This window comes from Buteo buteo, chromosome 4, assembly GCF_964188355.1.
Source record: "Buteo buteo chromosome 4, bButBut1.hap1.1, whole genome shotgun sequence".
Lineage (NCBI taxonomy): Eukaryota > Metazoa > Chordata > Aves > Accipitriformes > Accipitridae > Buteo > Buteo buteo.
The window spans coordinates 53,075,952-53,095,944 of record NC_134174.1 but is presented as its reverse complement, the minus strand read 5'-3'; the positions used below and the strand labels follow the sequence as shown (position 1 = coordinate 53,095,944).

At 36.5% G+C, this 19,993-nt stretch overlaps 1 protein-coding gene across 1 annotated transcript in view; it reads left to right on the top strand.

Moving 5' to 3' along the window:
• LOC142030257 (adhesion G protein-coupled receptor A3-like) overlaps positions 1–19,993 on the top strand; it is a 289,857-nt gene that overhangs the window by 247,238 nt on the left and 22,626 nt on the right. Inside the window, exon 17 of the mRNA XM_075026136.1 lies at positions 7,414–7,559. Coding sequence (XP_074882237.1) covers positions 7,414–7,559 — 146 coding nt within the window. The remainder of the gene's footprint in view (positions 1–7,413; positions 7,560–19,993) is intronic.

Sequence of the window (19,993 nt, the reverse complement as noted above, 5' to 3'; positions counted from 1 at the left end):
GGAGTGTTCAGTGTTTGGTTGTCACCCAAGTTTCTGTGAGAGGCTGACCAATGCATTAACTTCTCTGCAGCTCAGATTTCCTTATTTTAAAAATAAACTGAAAATCATACTATTTCTCTGTTCAACAGGATAGTTGAAAACTATGATTCCCAAATATTTCTGTCCTTTCTGATCTTTGGATTGAACGTGTGGAACTAAAGTTACTGCTGCACTTTTATAATACATATACCTTTTGCTGAGGGTGGCCCTGGCTTCACTGGGTGATGCCTAAATATACACTTTGGCAGCTTAATGTTTATAGTACGATTATGTCTTTTAATTACAACTCAAGCTAAGGAGACAAAGCAGATCAGTACACTTGCTTTTTATGGACCCTTGTTTGCACTGCTGGACTACTTCACATCTCTTGCTTCATCCTTTCTGGAGATAAGATGCCATGAGATGCACAGAGAGGGCATGGCTTCAGGTGCTTTGAATATAGAGGCTGAGTCTGTACAGTGTGTAAAGAGAGTCATTTCAGTCATCTTCTGTAATGCCTGATGAAGGCTTGTTGCAATTTGTCTTAAATATTTCTTCCTCTTGGATTTTGTAGAAGTGCTCCAGATCTCATGAATGTTGTTGGTATTTACCTGTAGTAAAGCATTTCATTAAGCCAACAGTCTCCCAGATACTTTGCCTCTCACTAATCTGGTTCTTCTGATTTGCTTGAATGGGTAAACATGGGGTAAACAGCAAGAGTCACCAGCCAACAGCAGAGTCATTGCCAAACTTGCATAACTAGTGTAAGAGTCATCACTCTAATTTTCACTGAGATGCTTTGGAAGCCTTTTGTGTATATTTGTGCTTGACCATCAATAAACAGCACATGTAGATCTGTAAGCACCTGTAACATTCTACATGCAAAGTCTACCTATGTATATTACATGGTATTCATTTAAATGACACAGTTGTCTACTAGATTATTCTAAGTATCTCACAATATCTAGTGTATAGTGTCATAATTAATCTGTGAGTTCTAGCAAATTGAAATATCACCATATTACTATTGTCTTTATCTGCAGTTTGCAAGTGAGGGTAGCAGATTAGTTTGTAGGGCAGTCATGGCCATGTAATTACAGGATCACAAATAACCATCTGCTGTTACAGTCATTGTCTGGTTATTTACTTTGCAGATTGCATGGTAACAATGCAGTATTAATAGCAATAATGAAAAATTGATTGAGATAAATGACTTATTAATAATCTGTTATGAGTAATACGTAAACTACAGGGGTATCTTCATAATATGCATTATCAGTGACAGCTGTTTCTTGCTATGGTATAGGGCCAGATCCTGAGCTGCTTTGAAACACGCACACTTACAGAAACTGAATGGATCCATTCACATATGCCTTCTAATCAGTTTCATAAAGTTATTTATTTACCTGACACCATGCTACCTCAACAGACAGTATCATCAGCAGTTAAAATACAGGAAAGATACAGGACATACAAGACACACACAGTCCTCTGGTTCCTGGTAGAAATTGTCTGATATAATTAGGTAGGGCTAACAGATGCTGGTAATAGAGGCTGAACACATGTTCACTCCCAGAACATTGTACCCCACCACAGACCCTTTCTTGCCTACTGACAGCAACGTTTTTCAAAATTCTGTGAGTCCCACTGCCTGTCTCCTCCTGTGATAACCCTGAGAGGATTACTCTGTGAATTAATATTCAGGGTTCCAAAGCTAGGAGGGAGGGAGGTCAGACCTACTAATGGGTTTCCCAGAAAGCTCACATATTTGAACATTTCCTGTAGCTTGTATAAGCAGTGGTGGGGTGAACAGCACTCCTTTTCTCCTGTATATGGAATATAGCAATTCTTTAAATTATTCAGCCTAATGAAAGGTATGTTTATATAGCTAGTTTGGGCTTGTGTGTCCCTCAAGTCTAAGTTTTTGGCTCTTTCTCCTTTTTTTCTTTTTTTTTTTCAGTTCTGGAAAAAAACCTGGTATTAGGGTTTAAAAATATATTTGTGAAAATATTACTGCTTCACGCGGCACTAAAATATTAGTTATACTCCATGTGTAACACCATTAGTGTTGCTATAGCACAGGTATCTTTTCATCTGCGACAATTCAAAACACAGCCTTACCCTCCAGCAATGTAGTTTGCACTTTGTTTCCTGAGTGCCTAGGGGAATATTCCAAGTGCAAGCATTTTCTGACCTAATCACTGAAATGTGGTGTCAAAGCCAGTGAACCTCCACCTTTCTTATTGTAATTATCCCTAAAACTTTCACAAACAAATTTCACTGAAACATCCTTACTCAAGTGAAATAATAGACTGAGTTAATTTTTAGCCTTCATAATTAACCAAAAAGGGTGGTTCTAAAATAACTTCATTCGGATCACCTTCTCCCTCTAAATGAGGTGTCCCAGGCTAATTTTAAGCAGCAGGAAATAATGCTATGGAAATGGACCCATTTTCTGTGATAGATAGCTGGAAGAACCTTCATATCCCCTGTAAGGCAAAGTAATTACACAAAAAATGTGTTTTCAGAGAAGGTAAGATATTTATTTTTATCTGGAATCTAAAAATCTAAACCTCCCTTTTAAACCTGCATACCTATTTCAGAGATGATTTTGTACAGACAGTCTCACTTGCGTATGTGCTATGCAGTCTTTATGATTTATAAAGAAAACTGATGTTAGAGTGCTGGAAGAGTGGATTGCTTCTTCACAGATTTCCTGTGTGAATGAGGTTGTATCTACAGACTGTTTAGATTACCCACTAATCTGATTCTGGGTGTCACTGAATGCTGGCTGTTGATGTAGAATCCAGAGTCTTGAGATTATGGCAAAATCGTTCATGCAAGGCAAAAGTTGTGTTAGGAACAGCAAAATAGGATTAATCAGAGCCAGTACACTAGCCAGAAAGGTGCTTGAGTGAGCCAGGGGATGATGTAATCAGCCCCTTCCATCTCCCAGAGTTGGGGTCTCAGATTTCTTTCCTTTAAAGGGCAGAAGGAGGCTTATTCCTTTCATGTAGGGAATGAGACAGAAGGAGACACAACTGTAGCTGGGCCACTCCCCATGTGTGGGAGGCATTGGTTCTGTACCCTCAGCCTGAAAAATTTCAGTCTCATAGCCCCTACTTTCCAGGAGAGTATGATAGCCATGAAGCTATGGATGCTAGGGGATGAAATCGTCAGTTCAGCATGTTGAAGTGTGAAGAATAGGCTTAGGGGCACAAGAACCAGGAGACAGAAAAGTTAGGGAGTGAAACAGAATCATATCCTAGAGGCCAGTCACTGAGTGGCATGATCACTTGGATCACATCTCCCAGCACCTCCTATGCAGTTTATGAAATAAAAGCTTCCATGTAAGACTTCGTAAGGCTCAGATCTTCGTTCTCCCTTATAAGTGTCATACGTGAAGCTGCTTGTGAATTCCTTTCTGTAGGGCAGTAATTCTTCAGCAAGAAAGGCAAAGCCCATTCTACACTAGCCAGTAGCCTAGAAGTTAGACTACTACCATTGGAAGTCCAAAATTTGGATTTGAATCCTGTTAAACTAAGGAGGTCCTAGAGCTATGCACCACATCTTGGGTAGGAGCTGTAGATACAAAAATATTATAGAAAGAGGAGGAAAAGAGCAGTTCTTTCTGCTCTAGCTATATATTTTTGATTTTGAAAGAATGGATGTAAAATTAATGTACTGTGATCAAGTTTGCCAGTTAGGGTGTCTCAAGCAAAGAATGCCATTTAAGAGCTCTTGAGTAGTCTTTGGTGAGAAAGGTGCTGCATTGTTCAGCTCTGCTGAGACAGAAACAGAGCTAGTCATATGCATAAGCAAGACTTCATGTGGCTGGAAACTTTACTAGCACCAACCTATGATGGCTAAAGACTTTGCACACTATGGAGTTAGATGTGCATGCTGAAGATTGTCCTTCCTGGTTTCAGGTACCTGATTTGTGGGTCTCAACTTGCTCTAAATTTTCTACCTGTGAAGGGAGCACAGGATTGTTCTAAGGCTAAATGTTTTAAGATCATTAAATATTCACATCCAGTGGTGTTATAGACCGCAGAGAAATTCCTGAATCCCTTCATCTTACTGAAAAGAACCACTTTCAGTGCAGGATTAGCAGTGTAATTGGAATGTCAGTGCATAACCATATCCTCCTTTAAATAGAACTGGCTGAAGAAGAACAATCTTATCTGAAATATGATTACCTTAGAAAAAAAGAAATGAAATTAAAAACTAGGGGAAAACAAAGAAATTCGTGTGCAAGTTAAAGCTGATCAAGAGAGCTTTTTGTGCCAAAATGCTTTGCATAAATGTGTATTCTGGTCATTACCATGGTAACTGCAAGGTATGGAACTTAAGTTACCTCTAAGGTACTGAAATTTATTGAAGGGGCACATACAGACAGCATCTTCTTACTGTAGAAAAGCGTAATCTTCTATTCAGTAGGCTGGTGCTTATTCCCAAAGATAAGAGTTCTAAGAATACAGGACATGGAAAAATGAGTCCAAGGAAACAAGAAAATTTTCACCATATAACTGTGGTTATTAAATAGCTTTAGCTGCAGTGCTGTCTTAAATGCATGTGTCCTGACAGTTCTTTCTGTACCATTTGGCCTGTCAGTGGAAAACCTTCTTACGAATACAGGTCATCACTTTCGTATATTCAATCATAATCCTTTGTTCTGTGTGGAAAACTTGATGCTTCCCACACGATTCTATGTGAAATACAAAAGTTCTGATTATAGTGAAAATAGTTTTAAGTGTACACTTGGGTATTTAATTTATGTCTATTTATTGGCCTTTTAAGCTTTACAGAGGCACAAATCCAGTAACAAGATATACACAGATAAATTTGTACCCTGGACCTTTGTTGCATAAACCTAAGGTTTAAATTTGCCAACAGAGTTAAGTGAGAGTTTACTGAACAAAACTATCTTTGTCCTGTTTCCCTTTCTGTTGAGCCTTGTCTTCCCCTTCCATGTCATGTGTTGGTATCTTGTGTATTTCTAGGATAGGGCTCAGATGTCTTCCTAGCTTAAGAGAGCTAGGAAGAGGTGGTCCCACTGAAGGGGACAAAAGAACATGCAGCCACAGCCCCTAAGTGCAACAGTGAGGAAAAAGCATCTCCATGCATGACTGATGTCAGTGTGGAGATATGGGGAAGGAAGAGGCAGAGAGCAAAGCCCATCACTTTGAAACACTGAATTTTCAAGATAAGGTGTGACAAACATTTCTTTACCAATGATTATTAGTGGATGAATAAGAGCAAAATTCTAGTCCAGAAAGCATATTTTGTGATGAGAAGTGAGAAACAAAATCATTGTGACACAGAGCAAAGGGTATGCTTTCCTTTGGAATTTAGCATAACAGCCCAGTACACCCTTCCAAATTCCACATTTTTGTTGTTATATGTTTTATCTCCAGATTGTCACCATTGTCCTTCAAATCTGTTAGTCATGAGGAGGTCCTGTATCATCAGGATATATCCTCTTTTCCTTTAAGCAAGAAATGCAAATTGATTTATTTTTTTTTTTGAGACAGAGAGAAAGAGGCATATTATTGAAGAGTTAGAACAGAAGATGATAACACTTCTGTCTCTTATCCATGTTTGTTTGATTTGTCCATGTACCAGAAGGAACTAAGTTGCTGAAGTAGCATCACACTGTGAAGATAACTAACGTGACTAAGGTGTGGCATAGCAATGATGTTTTCAGTTCAGTTGCCTCCTTAAAATTTCAATAAAATTGTTTTATTGGACTATTTTTAGGAATCTCATTCTTCACTTAAGTGGCTGATTATGCTGTATATATGGCCATCTATGTTGCCAAATTTCACATGTAGGTGCCTTCTCACATGGAATTCATCCCTGCTGTTCATATTCTTATAGACTCTTTGGCACACTTGCATAGAATAATTACAGAATATATAGTAGCAGTGCTATAGTGAAATGAGAAAGAGGTTATGAACCAAATCCCTAGAATTTTTCCAGTTCTTTCTCATGGTTTCCACCTCCTTTTTCTCTCCCTTTCTTCTCACCCTCTTCTTCCTTCTGCCTTACTCTTTCACTCCCCCCTCAGCTCATAGTCATATTCACTGAGTCCCTACAGAAATGCTGCAAGCTGCATATGAACTAAGTCCAGACAGCACTAGCCACTGAACTGGCAATGTCTGCCAGCTGATGGTACAAAGTTGTCTCATTCTCTTATTTCTGCTTCTTTTACCTCAAGCGACAACAGCTATGAAGTCTTTATATTCCCTTCTCTAATCTGTCAGACAAGTCCCAGAGAAAATTACAAAGGTTTTTCTGTTGATGGTATTTGCTGCTATCTTCAAGTTTTGCGCTACATTACATTACTAAATATAAACAAATTTCATGGAGTTTTTTCCTTTACCCATCAATTATTTTAAGTTGAGCAAAAATGAACACTGATTCAAATAAATCATTATAATCGATTTGTGTTAGCTTTATTCAGCAATTCTCTGTATTCCTTAAACATTTATATGCTTTCCAATTATAGCAATATTTTACTTCTCACTGCAAAATGTCAGGTTATTGCTTCAAAGGTAACCTCATTTTATATAATCAGATGGAGACTTAGCTGATGTAATAAAGCACTGGAGATTGGATAAAATTCCAATTACTGTTTCCATAGTAATAAATAACAATTACTAACATAACAAAGATGTTTGTATTTTAGAGGTGTTTGTACTTTATTTTACTTCCAGTGATAAACAAAACGGTTTCTTGGGGACAAAATGATAATAACACTATTGAGAGTTTGTATTTCCTTTTAAGGGAAGATGCCAAGATCTGTCATTTAATTTTAAAAATTGTATAGCCAAGTTTATAAGTTCCTTAAAATATGTCTGAAAATAATCTGGTTTTAGGCAAATAGCACTGATCCCATTACAAGAAGTCAACCTTGGCTATATGCAGCTGAGAGGGAACTACACCAGGATATTCCTGAAAAATGAAAGGAAATAGTAGCATAATAGCAAGCAAAAATGCTGACCTCTCATTCATTTTTAAATTGCATTGTCATGATAAGCTAACGAGGCTTGCAATACAAACTAACCTTTGCATCACTTTAAATCCAGGTGTAAATAAATAGTTGTCATTAATCAGATTCTTAGAAAACAAATGTCTTTACAGTTTTGGTTTTGTAACATACCTTCTGGTATCACAGATATTATCTATGATAGATTAAATAACTGATTCTATCTGCTTTTTAGAAGTGTATTCCCTGGTGAGAAATAACCAGAGAGAAAGACAAAATTAATGCACTTACAAATTAAGTTAAAAAAACCTGTTTGCTTGTACAGTTATGCAGTAAGATTTTTCTAAAACTCTTGTTTTACTGATCCATTTACTGACTTGTTTAACCGTCCACTCTTTTCTTAGGTTGGTATAGTACTACATTATTCTACACTCTCTACTATGCTATGGATTGGAGTAACTGCCAGGAATATTTATAAGCAAGTCACGAAAAAACCTCAGCCATGCCAAAACAGTGACCAACCATCTTATCCAAAGCAACCACTACTCAGGTATGGAATATTAGCTATATTTAATTTTTTTATGTATTCCTAAAACATAGAAATTTTAAACAACCTCTCACTTTTATTTCTGTATTCTTTACTTTTTACAGACTATAAATAGGATCCATAAAGAACTGAGTCACTTTGGTGTATGTAAAAATTTGAATATTTTTTGTACGCTAATAGTTAACTCTACTCGGGAGATGGAAACATGCAGAACTGGTATTGGCTAGGTTCAGATACCTTTATCTGAACAGGAACAATTCAAATGTTTCTGTTGGTTTCTTATGGAGGAAAAAAACCTGGCTTGCTTCTGGGTTAAGGCATTATTTAATCATCAGAAACTACACTATGATGACTCTCCCTTTACCCTTATCTATTCTGCTGTAAATCTTGCCCACACTTGTATTGATTGCCTCGTAACCTGATAGCAACCTTCCTCATTCCACATCGGAGATCTAATGCTATTACAGGAGCAACTGAAAGTCTGGACTTCCCATCAGCTTTCTAGATCGAGCAGACTAACTAACCTGTCTCTGACAGCATGGCAGGTGTAATGCAGTAAGAATTTTAACGAGATGCCTAAGACATGCTGAAACTTCAAGCCAAAATAGTCAGCCTGCACAGAAAAAAACCCCAACTTACCACAAACTAGGATTGACAACCAAAGGCATGAGAAGATGGATTCATCGTTTTTTACTTTAGCTGTCAAAAAGTTAGGTATTAGCCAAAGTTATCTAGTGTCCCTGTATAGATTTTGGAGGGACACTGTGACAGAGAGGAACTTCCAGAGGAAAATTCCTCCCATCTGTCTTGGATGTTTGTGTGAGAACAGGATGGACAGGTCTTATGGAGGTGCCTCTCTTTCCCCACAGATCATGGAAAAACTTGAATGGTCAATTTAGACTAAAGACCTCAGTTTTATAGTGAAGGACAGGAAATATGAATTCTATTTTTTATGGCTTTACTGTGAAAAAAATCAGATTTGTGTATTCTTTTAAACAGACTTAGCTTATACTATTTTGAACACAAAATGTTTATTAAGTAACATTTATAGATGGCTGCATGAGGTTGTCACAACTTGTTAAAAGTCTGTAGGAAGATGAATTGCATTTTGCTCTCTGATTCTGCTGAGTGAAATCTTTATTACCACAAGTAGTTTTCTGCTTTTTAAAACATTTTCTTTCTAGAGATGAAATTGATTAAAGTTAACATAAAATTTGTATAGTGAAGAGCCATATTAAACATTAGGTGTAAAGAGGAGGATGTACTTTCACTTAGAGTGCCTGACTTTGCTAATTTACTATACCATTCTTCACAGATGAGAATTTCACTCTTTCAGTTACTAGCTCATGGCAAAATGAATTATTGCCAATTTTCAAATGCTGCAGTGTGGCTATTAAGGTAGAAAATTATTACAGGTTAAATAGACCCAGCATAGTGTATGTTCTTCAAATTCAAATCTTGTTTGAGTTGGAAAACAATAGACAGGTTACAGAAAACATTACTCTAATTAGAATCTTTGTTGTACCAGTCACATTGAGGTTCTCAGACAGTGAAAATAAACAGTAGATAATTTAAGTTTAGTAATAGAAATTATAAACCTCCTTTTAGCTGTGAGAGAACATGAGTGTTATTGTTTAATAGCTAAGTACAATGATTCTAAGTTATTTTTCTCACTCAGGGCACCATATGTCCTAGAGACACAGGCACTGAAATGTCTAATATGATTTCATAATGGTTAGTACTAGATTCAAAGTAGTAAAGATCAATTTCATTTCATGTAGAAAATGGGCATAGTATATGGAAAATGAAAAAATTGCTTTACACAAGAAAATGCCAAACTCATAATTAGTAATTCTTGTTCTTTTAGAATGGTAATGATCATTTTTATGGGCATTTTAACTTTCCTGGTTTTAATAAAATTAAAATCAGAATTAATCTGTATCATAATATTTCCATAAAATCCATTTATGATGCTTATATTTCAGTGTAAACATTTATAAGAAATGTTTTAACTAGATGGTGTTGTTCTATCTATAAGCTGATGCAAGCCTTTATACATATTGTGCCTCAGATACATAAGAGAGAACATTGCAGTTTGTCCAGGTCTGGGTTTGGGTGAGGGAGTGTTAATTTTTGTCTCCATTTGACACCAGTAGATAGCTAAATTATATAAAGTTTGTTCAAATGGAGATTGAGTTAAGCTTTTTGTATGTCAGGACCACCAGTGCTAGGAAGCATATAATACAGTCTGCAAGACACTTTTAAACAAGAGGTAGTTTGTCAGTAATCCCTGTTGATAGACCTAGTTTGACTTGTGTTCAGGTTTTGTTGAACACAAATACATGAATGTGCTTGGCAAGAGCTGTACACTTTGCTGTTCTCCTTCAGTCTTTTCTGGTAATGGATGTATATGATAGACTGGGTTTCCAGTTCACATATGAGTGTTTTTGTATTCCTTGTATATGTACTTGCTGTATGAGACGTACGGATATCTTTCATGAGTCAGTAAGTGGGGCTACTGCCAAAAATCAATACACAAATCTATGACATGGAATTTACCAAAAAATGATAAAAATTCTCTCACCACATTTTTTTCAAGAGCTTGATCCGCTCTAGAAGTAGCTGAAATAGTGAAAATAAATACCAAAATATCTAAAAGGAGACCCTACCTGTCAGTAGACAAGGGCGTTTGCATGTAACATTTGCTTCAGTTTCTCTGCCTGCTATTTGCATGTTCATCTGCAGAAGTAAAACAAATGAGGTGCACTTGATCTTTTCCTCCCAGCTTTCCTTGAGCTGTGGCAGGATGTATCCTATGACATAAAACTGGTTTTCTGTGTTCTAGATACAGCGATCAAACTTGAAATCTTTTTGCGGTGTAATTTTACTGAAACTTGTTCTTCATGGTGATACGATTTTGAATATTGCCTCTTTTTATACATTAATCATTTATTATATGATACATTATGTATGTTAAACATTATAACTACATCTATTTTATTATATATATTATACAGGTTGTATTATCTGTTAATTATAGAGTTAAAGCTCTTGGGGCCTATCACTTTGACTGGAACCATCTGTAACAATTCTGGCATTTTTCACTAAATGTGCCTGGATGCTAGTGAGGTGGATCAAATTAATGCGTCATTGAATTTTGTGTATTGAAATGCTGAACCCTAGCACTTCAATAGATAATGAAATTACTTCCTGTAAAATATACTCTCTGGTATTCTTAATAGAAGTAAATAATTCTATATGTTCATCCTCCATGGGCATTTGTTAAACCTGGCAGAGTTTGACTTCTGATTCATCTGAAGTCAGATTTTGCCAGCAAAGACAAAGGGGCATGCAAGATTCAGCTATTACTTGCAATGTACAAAACTTATCAGCCCAAGCTGAGGCACAGGTAGTATTAGTTTCTATACCTGATATGTGCATGCTTATTTCATGTGATGCTCTGTGCACATACAGATCAGACAGGAGCACAGACCAAGCAGAAAATATTTCTGAAAGATATTCTGTTAAAATCATTCCTTTCCAGAAAAGCAGAAAAAAAAATTAGACTACTATCGTTTTTAATAAGATAATTACTGAGCACAATTGCACTTTAAACATTTAAAATAAAATTAAATAAGCTGCCAGCTGAGCCAGAGATTGGTGTTAAGGAGACAGATAATTAAGTTACCTTTTATGTCAGGGTTAACTACAAATACGTCTCCTAATTTCCTCTTTTATTCAACAAACATCTTGCAAGATAAATAATATGGCAAACTTCAGATTACAGAAAGTCCAATATGCTATATCTGTCATGAAAAAACATCAATGTGCATACATAAGGCTGCAGAATCAGCTGCAAAGTGGATAACAGGTGATGTCACTGTCTCTGTTAAACTTCATATTGTTTATTATTTAATATATCTTGATAAGTTTTTTAAAAGGTTCTTACTAAAATTTTGGGGCTTCTAGGAAAAGTACCTCATGCAGTGGCTTAGAAAAATTGTATATCTAGCTGTAGTAGCAATTTAGGAATGGATTGTGTGTCCTTCCCTGTGTATTCAAAGTACTAGGCTTAGTACTATGGCTATTAAAAATGAACATAGAGAATTTTGGGAAGATCATAACTCAGGCTAATTAAATCAGTTTTCAGCAGCACACTCAGAGCACCTACAGTTAATATCACTGACTTCAATTCCATTCTCTTATTGTTTTCAAATTTAAATAATTTTAAAAGTTAAGAATCATTTTTAGAATGAGAAAGCTGTTTGCATATTTCATATATTTTTAAATGTCTTAACTGTTTATAGAAACTGTCCTTTAACTTGCACAGAGAACAGACCTAGAAATAGTAGGTGAGAACTGAAGTGGTTCAGTTGAACTGTAATATCTGTTAACAGATGCGTACGTGCATATGTGTGTGTGTGTGTGTGTGTGTGTCTCTGCTATTCTGTATCAGGTTCTATATGGGCAAGTTTCTGTACATCATCCATACACTTCCAGAGTACTGAATGATGTCTTGGAAGCAGCAACAACAGGGATCTTCCTTGTGGGCTATGTTTGCGGTGTAGCAATAACTAACAACCTACACCCTGATCACATGGATGTGCAACATGCAATAGTGCTCCACTTGCATCCTCCCCCTCTCCTGTAAAAGTGGCAGCAGCTCTTCAGTGTCATTCCCTGGCTCATTTCTCTCAGCTACCTAAACATTCATCAGTAGTATCCAGCTAAACAGTAGCTAAGTGTCTTTGTGACACTGAAATATGTTAAATTCTTTCACTGCAAAGAGGAGAAACCATGCTAAACTTTCAAATCCAGGAAAACCCTCTCCTTTGTTTTATGTCAACCAGTCCTTTGATGAGCAACTCTTGTCTTGCAGTAAGGAGATTTTACAGGCTTGCATGATACCACAGGGGTCGTGGCATCTGCTTAGTGCTTGGCTCACAGTGTTAACCCTGCTTGTCTCGGGATGAACATTTGGATGCTTGATCTGAATTCTGACAAGCTGGAAACCAACTAATGGGCACAAATGGATCTATTGCTATGTACTGCTGCATTTGCCTAACTGCAGGTCCGAAGAGAGCCTGGCTGGAAGTGTTGTGACTTCCATTATAAATAGATGATGCGGCAATTTTTACGGTATAAGTTAACAATAAAGCAAGCTATTTCCTGAATTTGAGTTGCACACAACAATATTCATGATGTCATTGAAAATGGCACATGATGATTTTGCACCACAATGGAGGTACTAAAAACACTTCAGTTATAAAGACTAAAGACTTCTTACATTTGTTTTTTTAAAGAATGATTATGTCCTTTACCAGAGAAAAACCCTAGAATAAAAAGAACTAATGGTTTCTAATATTCCTGAGGTTGAAGAGGTCTTCAGGAAATGATCTTTGTTACTCTTGGCATCTAGAAAATTTTCCCTATCACTTATAACAAGTTGGCTATAATTTATTGCAGCATAATAGCAGTGTAATGGGGGATCAAAATTTGACCATGATAACAAATTCTCTATTAAACATCAAGTTTGCCAAATATGTCATGTCATTTTCTTGGCCACGTTCTTTTCTGGATCTTGAGTGTGAATCATATGAAGTGACTGAATTTACATTCTGACAGACACAGACATTACTTGCCCCCTTGACACCAGCAGCTCTGAAATGCAGTTAAGTTCTACTGCATTTTTCATTAGCACTGGCTCTCACAAATTCATGTCTTCTAGTATCAAACAATGATTGAGAGAGAGGGAGAGAGAAGGAGGCCAGATGAAAAGAATCAATTACAGTCCATTGTTTTCTTCTTTATGGTATGCCCTTAAATATTAATTCCTCTAATCGTGATCCATGGAAGACGATTTTTCCTTCCCACAGTGAACATACCAAACCTCTGTAAAGTTTAAATTTAGGCCTGATTATCCCAAGGGATTATCTGCCTTTTCCTTAACAACCATCTGTAGTTTGTATATGTTGAAATAAATGGGAAATGCCACAGGGCAGAATTCTTGGAAGCCCTGAGGAGATCTCTGTAGTTCAGGCTTTACTATTAGAATAGACACAGTTCTGTCTTTGGAGAGTAAGCAAAAGTGATGTCTCCCTGCAAGTAAGGTATTCACCAGTTGGATGAACCATGGTACTGTAAGGCAACAGTCTCACTGCAAATCTACTATACCATGCTCAGGGAAGTTGGCTGTAATTTAAATACTTAGTTGCATTCTTTGCTTGGAGGACAGAATATGTTGATGTGGGCAGGGTCAGTCATCAGGAAGTTTAACTAATGTCTCTCATATCATTATCAATGCTTCTTATTTTAGTTATTGGAAGTTAAGACTAGAAAATTGTATTTCCAGTGTATATTTTTAGATCGTTTTCAAATTGTGCTGTAATTAGTTTGATTCATTATTGAATAATGAAGTTTTTGCAATCCTCATATATTCACAAGGCTGCTTGTAGCCTCAATACCCTAAGTTCCTAAAAAGAACATAGAGTGCAACAGCTGCTTTCATGCATATTATCTGCAAATCACTATTCCCATATTTCTTGTTTCACTATTTATCATATCTCCCAAGAAGGAGAAAGGCCATATTGCTGAAATACCACTTTTAAAATTTTGTATTTGATAAAAATTGAACAAAAGAGAAGCCATGTTTTCCTTCCAGCTATTGTTTTAGTTTTATTCACCAAAATAAGGCTTATATTCAACATCAAAATAAGCTAGTATACTATTTTACTGGATATTAAGATAATCTAAGGGTAAGAGACATTTCAAAATTTTTGTTTAATTATAGAGCTAATCTTTTGAACAATGCTGTATTCTGAAGACAATTTTAATAACTCTGTCATTCAAAGATGACACAACACAGCTAATGATGCAGCAGTACCACTATGTCATGGTTTAACCCCAGCCAGCAACTAAGCACCACACAGCTGCTCACTCACTCCCCCCCACCCAGTGGGATGGGGGAGAAAATCAGGAAAAGAAGTAAAACTCCTGGGTTGAGATAAGAACAGTTTAATACAACAGAAAAGAAGAAACTAATAATGATAAAGATAACACTAATAAAATGACAACAGCAATAATAAAAGGATTGGAATGTACAAATGATGCACAGTGCAATTGCTCACCACCCGCTGATCGATACCCAGCTAGTCCCTGAGCGGCGATCCCCGCCCTCACTCCCCCCAGTTTATACACTAGATGTGACGTCCCATGGTATGGAATACCCTGTTGGCCAGTTTGGGTCAGGTGCCCTGGCTCTGTCCCATCCCATCTTCTTGTGCTGGCCAAAAAAAATCATTGTTATGGCAAAGATGCTGCCACCTGAGGTGTAAAAGCTAGAGGTACCAAAAAAGAGAAGCCTAAGAACAGGCAGTTTAAGTCTGTTCATCATTAGTGAGATGGGGAGAGAGGACTGCAGAACCTAAAGGTGTCTGGATGTTGGTTTGATACTTTAGGGACATACTGGTATTACAAGCTATTTAACATGATCACTCTTAAAAGGCTGATATATGGTCAAATGGAGTCATGGATTATAGCCAGAGCCATGTTATTGCTAGCTAGAAATGTAACTGAAAGATCTGCAGTAGAAAAGGGTATAAAATGGTGATAAGGGAAACATTTTCATGAATTCTTCTTATTCAATTTCAGCCTGAAGCTAAGTGCATTTCCATTATATGGGGGGAAATTATCTTACGTCAAAGAAAATGTTTAATTCAGCTTTGAATTAATTGTTCCACACAAGAACATTTTCAGTAAAACCAAATTATTAAAATATTAAGGAGATTCAAGTGCCAATATATTGTCAGTGGTACCCTGAGAAAGCTGTTGCACTTTGCATAGGCCACGTAAATATTCATTGTAGATGGCATTGGATTTCCAGTTTATGGTGTCATAGCATGGAGGTATTTTCCTGCCTACTCTGAATCAAACAGAAGTGATTAGAACTTCACTTCTCCACCTTCAAGGTGAGTGACTGAATTATTATGTTGTTAGGGGCAAGATGGTCAGAGAGCCACCTGCTTTACTTTTAGTTTCACTTCATCTGGCTTGTGAATCAAGACTTAGACTGGAAGTATTTCAAAAGTTTGTTCTCATTTCCTAGTTGGCAAAATTATTCTTCAAATCTGACCTGAACGCACTATCAAATGCTTTAAGGGAAAGATGCCTGGAACAGAGGTGCCTCCTTGATTTGATCTTATTTCAAGAGCATGTTATTATCAAAGTAGAAAATGGATTTTGTTACTGCAGTAGCTTAATTAGCCAAGGTACAGGTGAGATACACATGATGTTGACACTTTCCACAGTAGAAATCCAATAATACCAAATCTTTAAGACATGTTGAGGTAGAAGATGAAGTTTCATTGTCTTTGTTTAAAGAACAGGGTCTGAGCTACTTAGTATAGATGAAAAGAAATGGTTTATGGTTATTGCAAAAGAAACGTATGTCAACTCATTACTTGTAAACAAGCTATGAAGTAGCATAGCAAGTCACATATCAAGACCCGTTCAACTGAAACTCTCCCCAGTTCTAATGCTATTGACAAACATAACCAAAACAAGAAAATTACAACATCTGACTGATACCTAGTCATTTAATGAGGGAATGACAGTCTTGGGACTTAGAAATTTTACCTACATGAGTAATGGCATTTGCAAGCTTGCAAAATTCTGAGCTTCAGGGATATTTATGATGATTCCTCTGACATTTTCAGGTTTGAAAGGCTGTAACTGCAACATGCTGATCTGCAGAACTGTACTAGTTTGAATTTTCATCTGCTTTAATCATCAGTTCACATCTAGGTATTTCCTGGAAATTGAGAATTCTTGTAACACTATTCCTTGCCTCAACACTTTCTAGAATTCAAGCTAGTCATATAAATAATTGTAGAGGATAAGTTAGAGGGTAGGATGAGTTTGATAAAATGCTCTATGTTTTGATATGCTGCTCCAGGCAAAATGTAAAATGCTGATTGGAAATTTTGCAAGTTCTAAAAATCCTTGAAGATAATATATTCAAACTCCAATGGGGGTTTCATAGAAAACTTTATCAGATTTGAAAGAGCTAAATATTTTCTCAGATGATTCTCTAGTGTCATATAGATTAAACTTGATTATGCAAAAAAGCTGTAAAGAGAAATGCATAAGATAATTCCAAATGTGTTTATTGCCACAGTATGGACAAAAAGCTAAGCATTCCCATCTGCATAAAATAATATCACCACAGTTACAGTAAAAGCTATCTGACTTTTAGTTGTGGATCATTGTACTCATTTATTATTAAGAAAATTTTAAAACGAAGCATTCATTTTATTTAAATAAAGCCAGAGTCACATTAGATACAAATTCTTTCTTATGAAAATTGTTATGTGACAAAGATGGAACTTAAAGCTTGTTACAGGACACCTCTCTCTTAAGTGGGTGTTTGTATACATCCAGCTCAACTGTAATGAAAACAGTGATGTTGCAAGAAAACATAATAAGACTTCACAATGAAGAATTGTGAAGTATGTTGTGCAGACTGATAAACTGCAATATCACAGAAACTAGAACACTACAGGCAACCAACTAGTGTAATACAGAATGTCATGGTTTAACCCCAGCCAGCAACTAAGCACCACACAGCCGCTCACTCACTCCCCCCCCATCCCAGTGGGATGGAGGAGAAAATCGGGAAAAGAAGTAAAACTCGTGGGTTGAGATAAGAATGGTTTAATAGAACAGAAAAGAAGACGCTAATAATGATAATGATAACACTAATAAAATGACAACAGTAATAATAAAAGGATTGGAATGTACAAATGATGCGCAGTGCAATTGCTCACCATCTGCTGATCGACACCCAGCTAGTCCCTGAGCGGCGATTCCCTGCCCCCACTTCCCAGTTTCTATACTGGATGTGACGTCCCATGGTATGGAATACCCTGTTGGCCAGTTTGGGTCAGGTGCCCTGGCTGTGTCCTGTGCCAACTTCTTGTGCCCCTCCAGCTTTCTCGCTGGCTGGGCAGGAGAAGCTGAAAAATCCTTGACTTTAGTCTAAACACTACTTAGCAACAACTGAAAACATCAGTGTTATCAACATTCTTCACATACTGAACTCAAAAACATAGCACTGTACCAGCTACTAGGAAGACAGTTAACCAGCTGAAACCAGGACAAGAATTATTCAATATTCTATAATAACTGCAGTACAGTACAATCACTGTGCATTTAAATTATAGCATGGCATAGGTCTTATTAGATATTGCATCTACCAATGCATTGCCACTATTCCATAAAGTAATTTTGGCTTAAAGGTATTATTAGATTCAAAGAGCAAATGCTAAACAATAAAAAGTGCATGGGTTATCTTAAAAAAAACTAGCAATAGAAACAAAATATATTTTTTAATGCACATATATGTGTTTTTAACAATGATAGTTTTAAATGCCTAATTTTAACATTTCAGAATATTTTTTCTATATTGATGAATGGAAAAATTCAAGGAAATAAAAATATATTCCTTGGACAAACAAGACTGGTGAAATCTACAGATACGCATGTTACATTAAATATGCTGGAGCATATTTAACTGTAACTGTTGTAAATTCAGCTTCAGACCTGACTCATTCTATGCATACATCCTGCCAAATATGTGTGATAATCTCTAGTTTATGCCTGTTTGGAAGGAGGGCTCAAAAGTCTTGGGAGGAAAAGTTGCATTACTGCTAAGGCTGTAAGTAGTGAAATAGTCTTCAGGAGCAAGGTGCATAAATTGTAGAGTGAAAGGCAGCTCATTGTTCAAAGCTACATCTTGTACAGCAATGCCTCAGAGTTTTGCCTTTTGCTTTTATCATCTCTTTTCCTTTTAACATAAACACAAAAATGAATCACAGCAGCTAAGTTAATGCAGGCTGGGAAATTAAAGTTCTCTTATGTAACTTTTATAATTTTAGTGTTCTGAGTAAAGAATAAGGTCTGTACTAAGAATCACTTCCAGAGTAGATAGAGCTCTCATATGTTAGATTAAAAGCCAGTCATTGACTGTTGGAGTTGGAGTAACATTTTCTGGATCAATTACTTCAAAATTACCTACTGTGGAGTTCCTGCAATGGTTCATAAATGATAGCAGAGGGAAGCCACGTCTTATCTGTAGAATGGGTCTTTGTACATACATGGTATTTTTCTCTGCTATTTCTACTGAACACTTTAAACTTCATGTTTTTCCATGGAAAAATTACAATTCCAGTACAGCCAAGGTATTCAGAATTTGCATTCTGAATTTCCTGACTATTGACCTTCTAATTTTTCAACCTTTGTCTTGCACTGTTATAAAGTGCTATAAGTTGTGTTTTACAGAGGCTGTTGAACAATTGCCTGTGCAAAACAGCATACATTGTAAATGAGAGAAACTCAGGGGAATGATTCAAAGTATAGAAACTGAGAAGTAGAGGAGTTCAAGAGGTACAGCAGGAGATGAAATTTTGACTCAAAATAAAATAGAGAATCGGTATGAAAATGACACAAAAAAGCATCCAAAGAAATCTTTAAAGAAAACTAAGTGAAGGATGAGTCTTGAAACAAAGTGCAGACCAACATACAGACCTTGGGAGAACTGTAGAAAGTCTCAAAGAGGTCAGTCAGACTCTAACACAGGGAAGTAGAAGTCATGAGGACATCTGAGGTGGTGATATTAGTAAAGGAAATTGAAAGGGGAGAACACTGGCCTGCGGCAAGGTAAGAGACAAGCAAACTCAAGTTAGGTAAAAAAATTATCATGTATTTTAAAAGTCCATATCTATCCTTATCTATTTTCTGTAAATTCTGTTCAAACCCTATTCCTGGTATTTCTTAATGGGATAGTAAATCACCTCCCTGTTGGTGTGACACACCCCTTGAGAGGTTCCACAGTTGAAAAGATGGGAAAGGAAAAAGAGAATATTTGTGCAGTACCATCAGAAAAATCATGATATTTCCTACACTGTTTAGAGCTTGACTTTCTGGACTCATGTGATTTTGTTTGAAACCCTCATCCTAAACTTTTTTAAAAAAGTTTCTAACTCCCTATTTGCAATGACAGTTGTAAACATGAAAAAAGAAGAAATACATGAACTCAAATCACTTGCAAGTTGTGGACCCTCACTGCTAGTTATAAGTGTTAATAAGAACATTGATAAGAGGCTTAAAATGTATTAATAACAAAATTCTCTGAAGTTATTGAAGACATGACAATAAATGATAAGCTTAAGTTGCAGTAAGGGGTAAATAGGTTGATATTAGAAAAATATTTTAAAATATGAGAACAGTCAACGATTAAAACCAGTTACTTGGGAGGCTGTGGAAAATCTGTCATAAGCAATTTGTTAACATAGATTAGATAAAGCCAAGTCAGTCATGACAGACGTTTAATGTGACCCTGCCTCAGAGCTTTTGAGTGGACTACATGACCTCTTGATGTT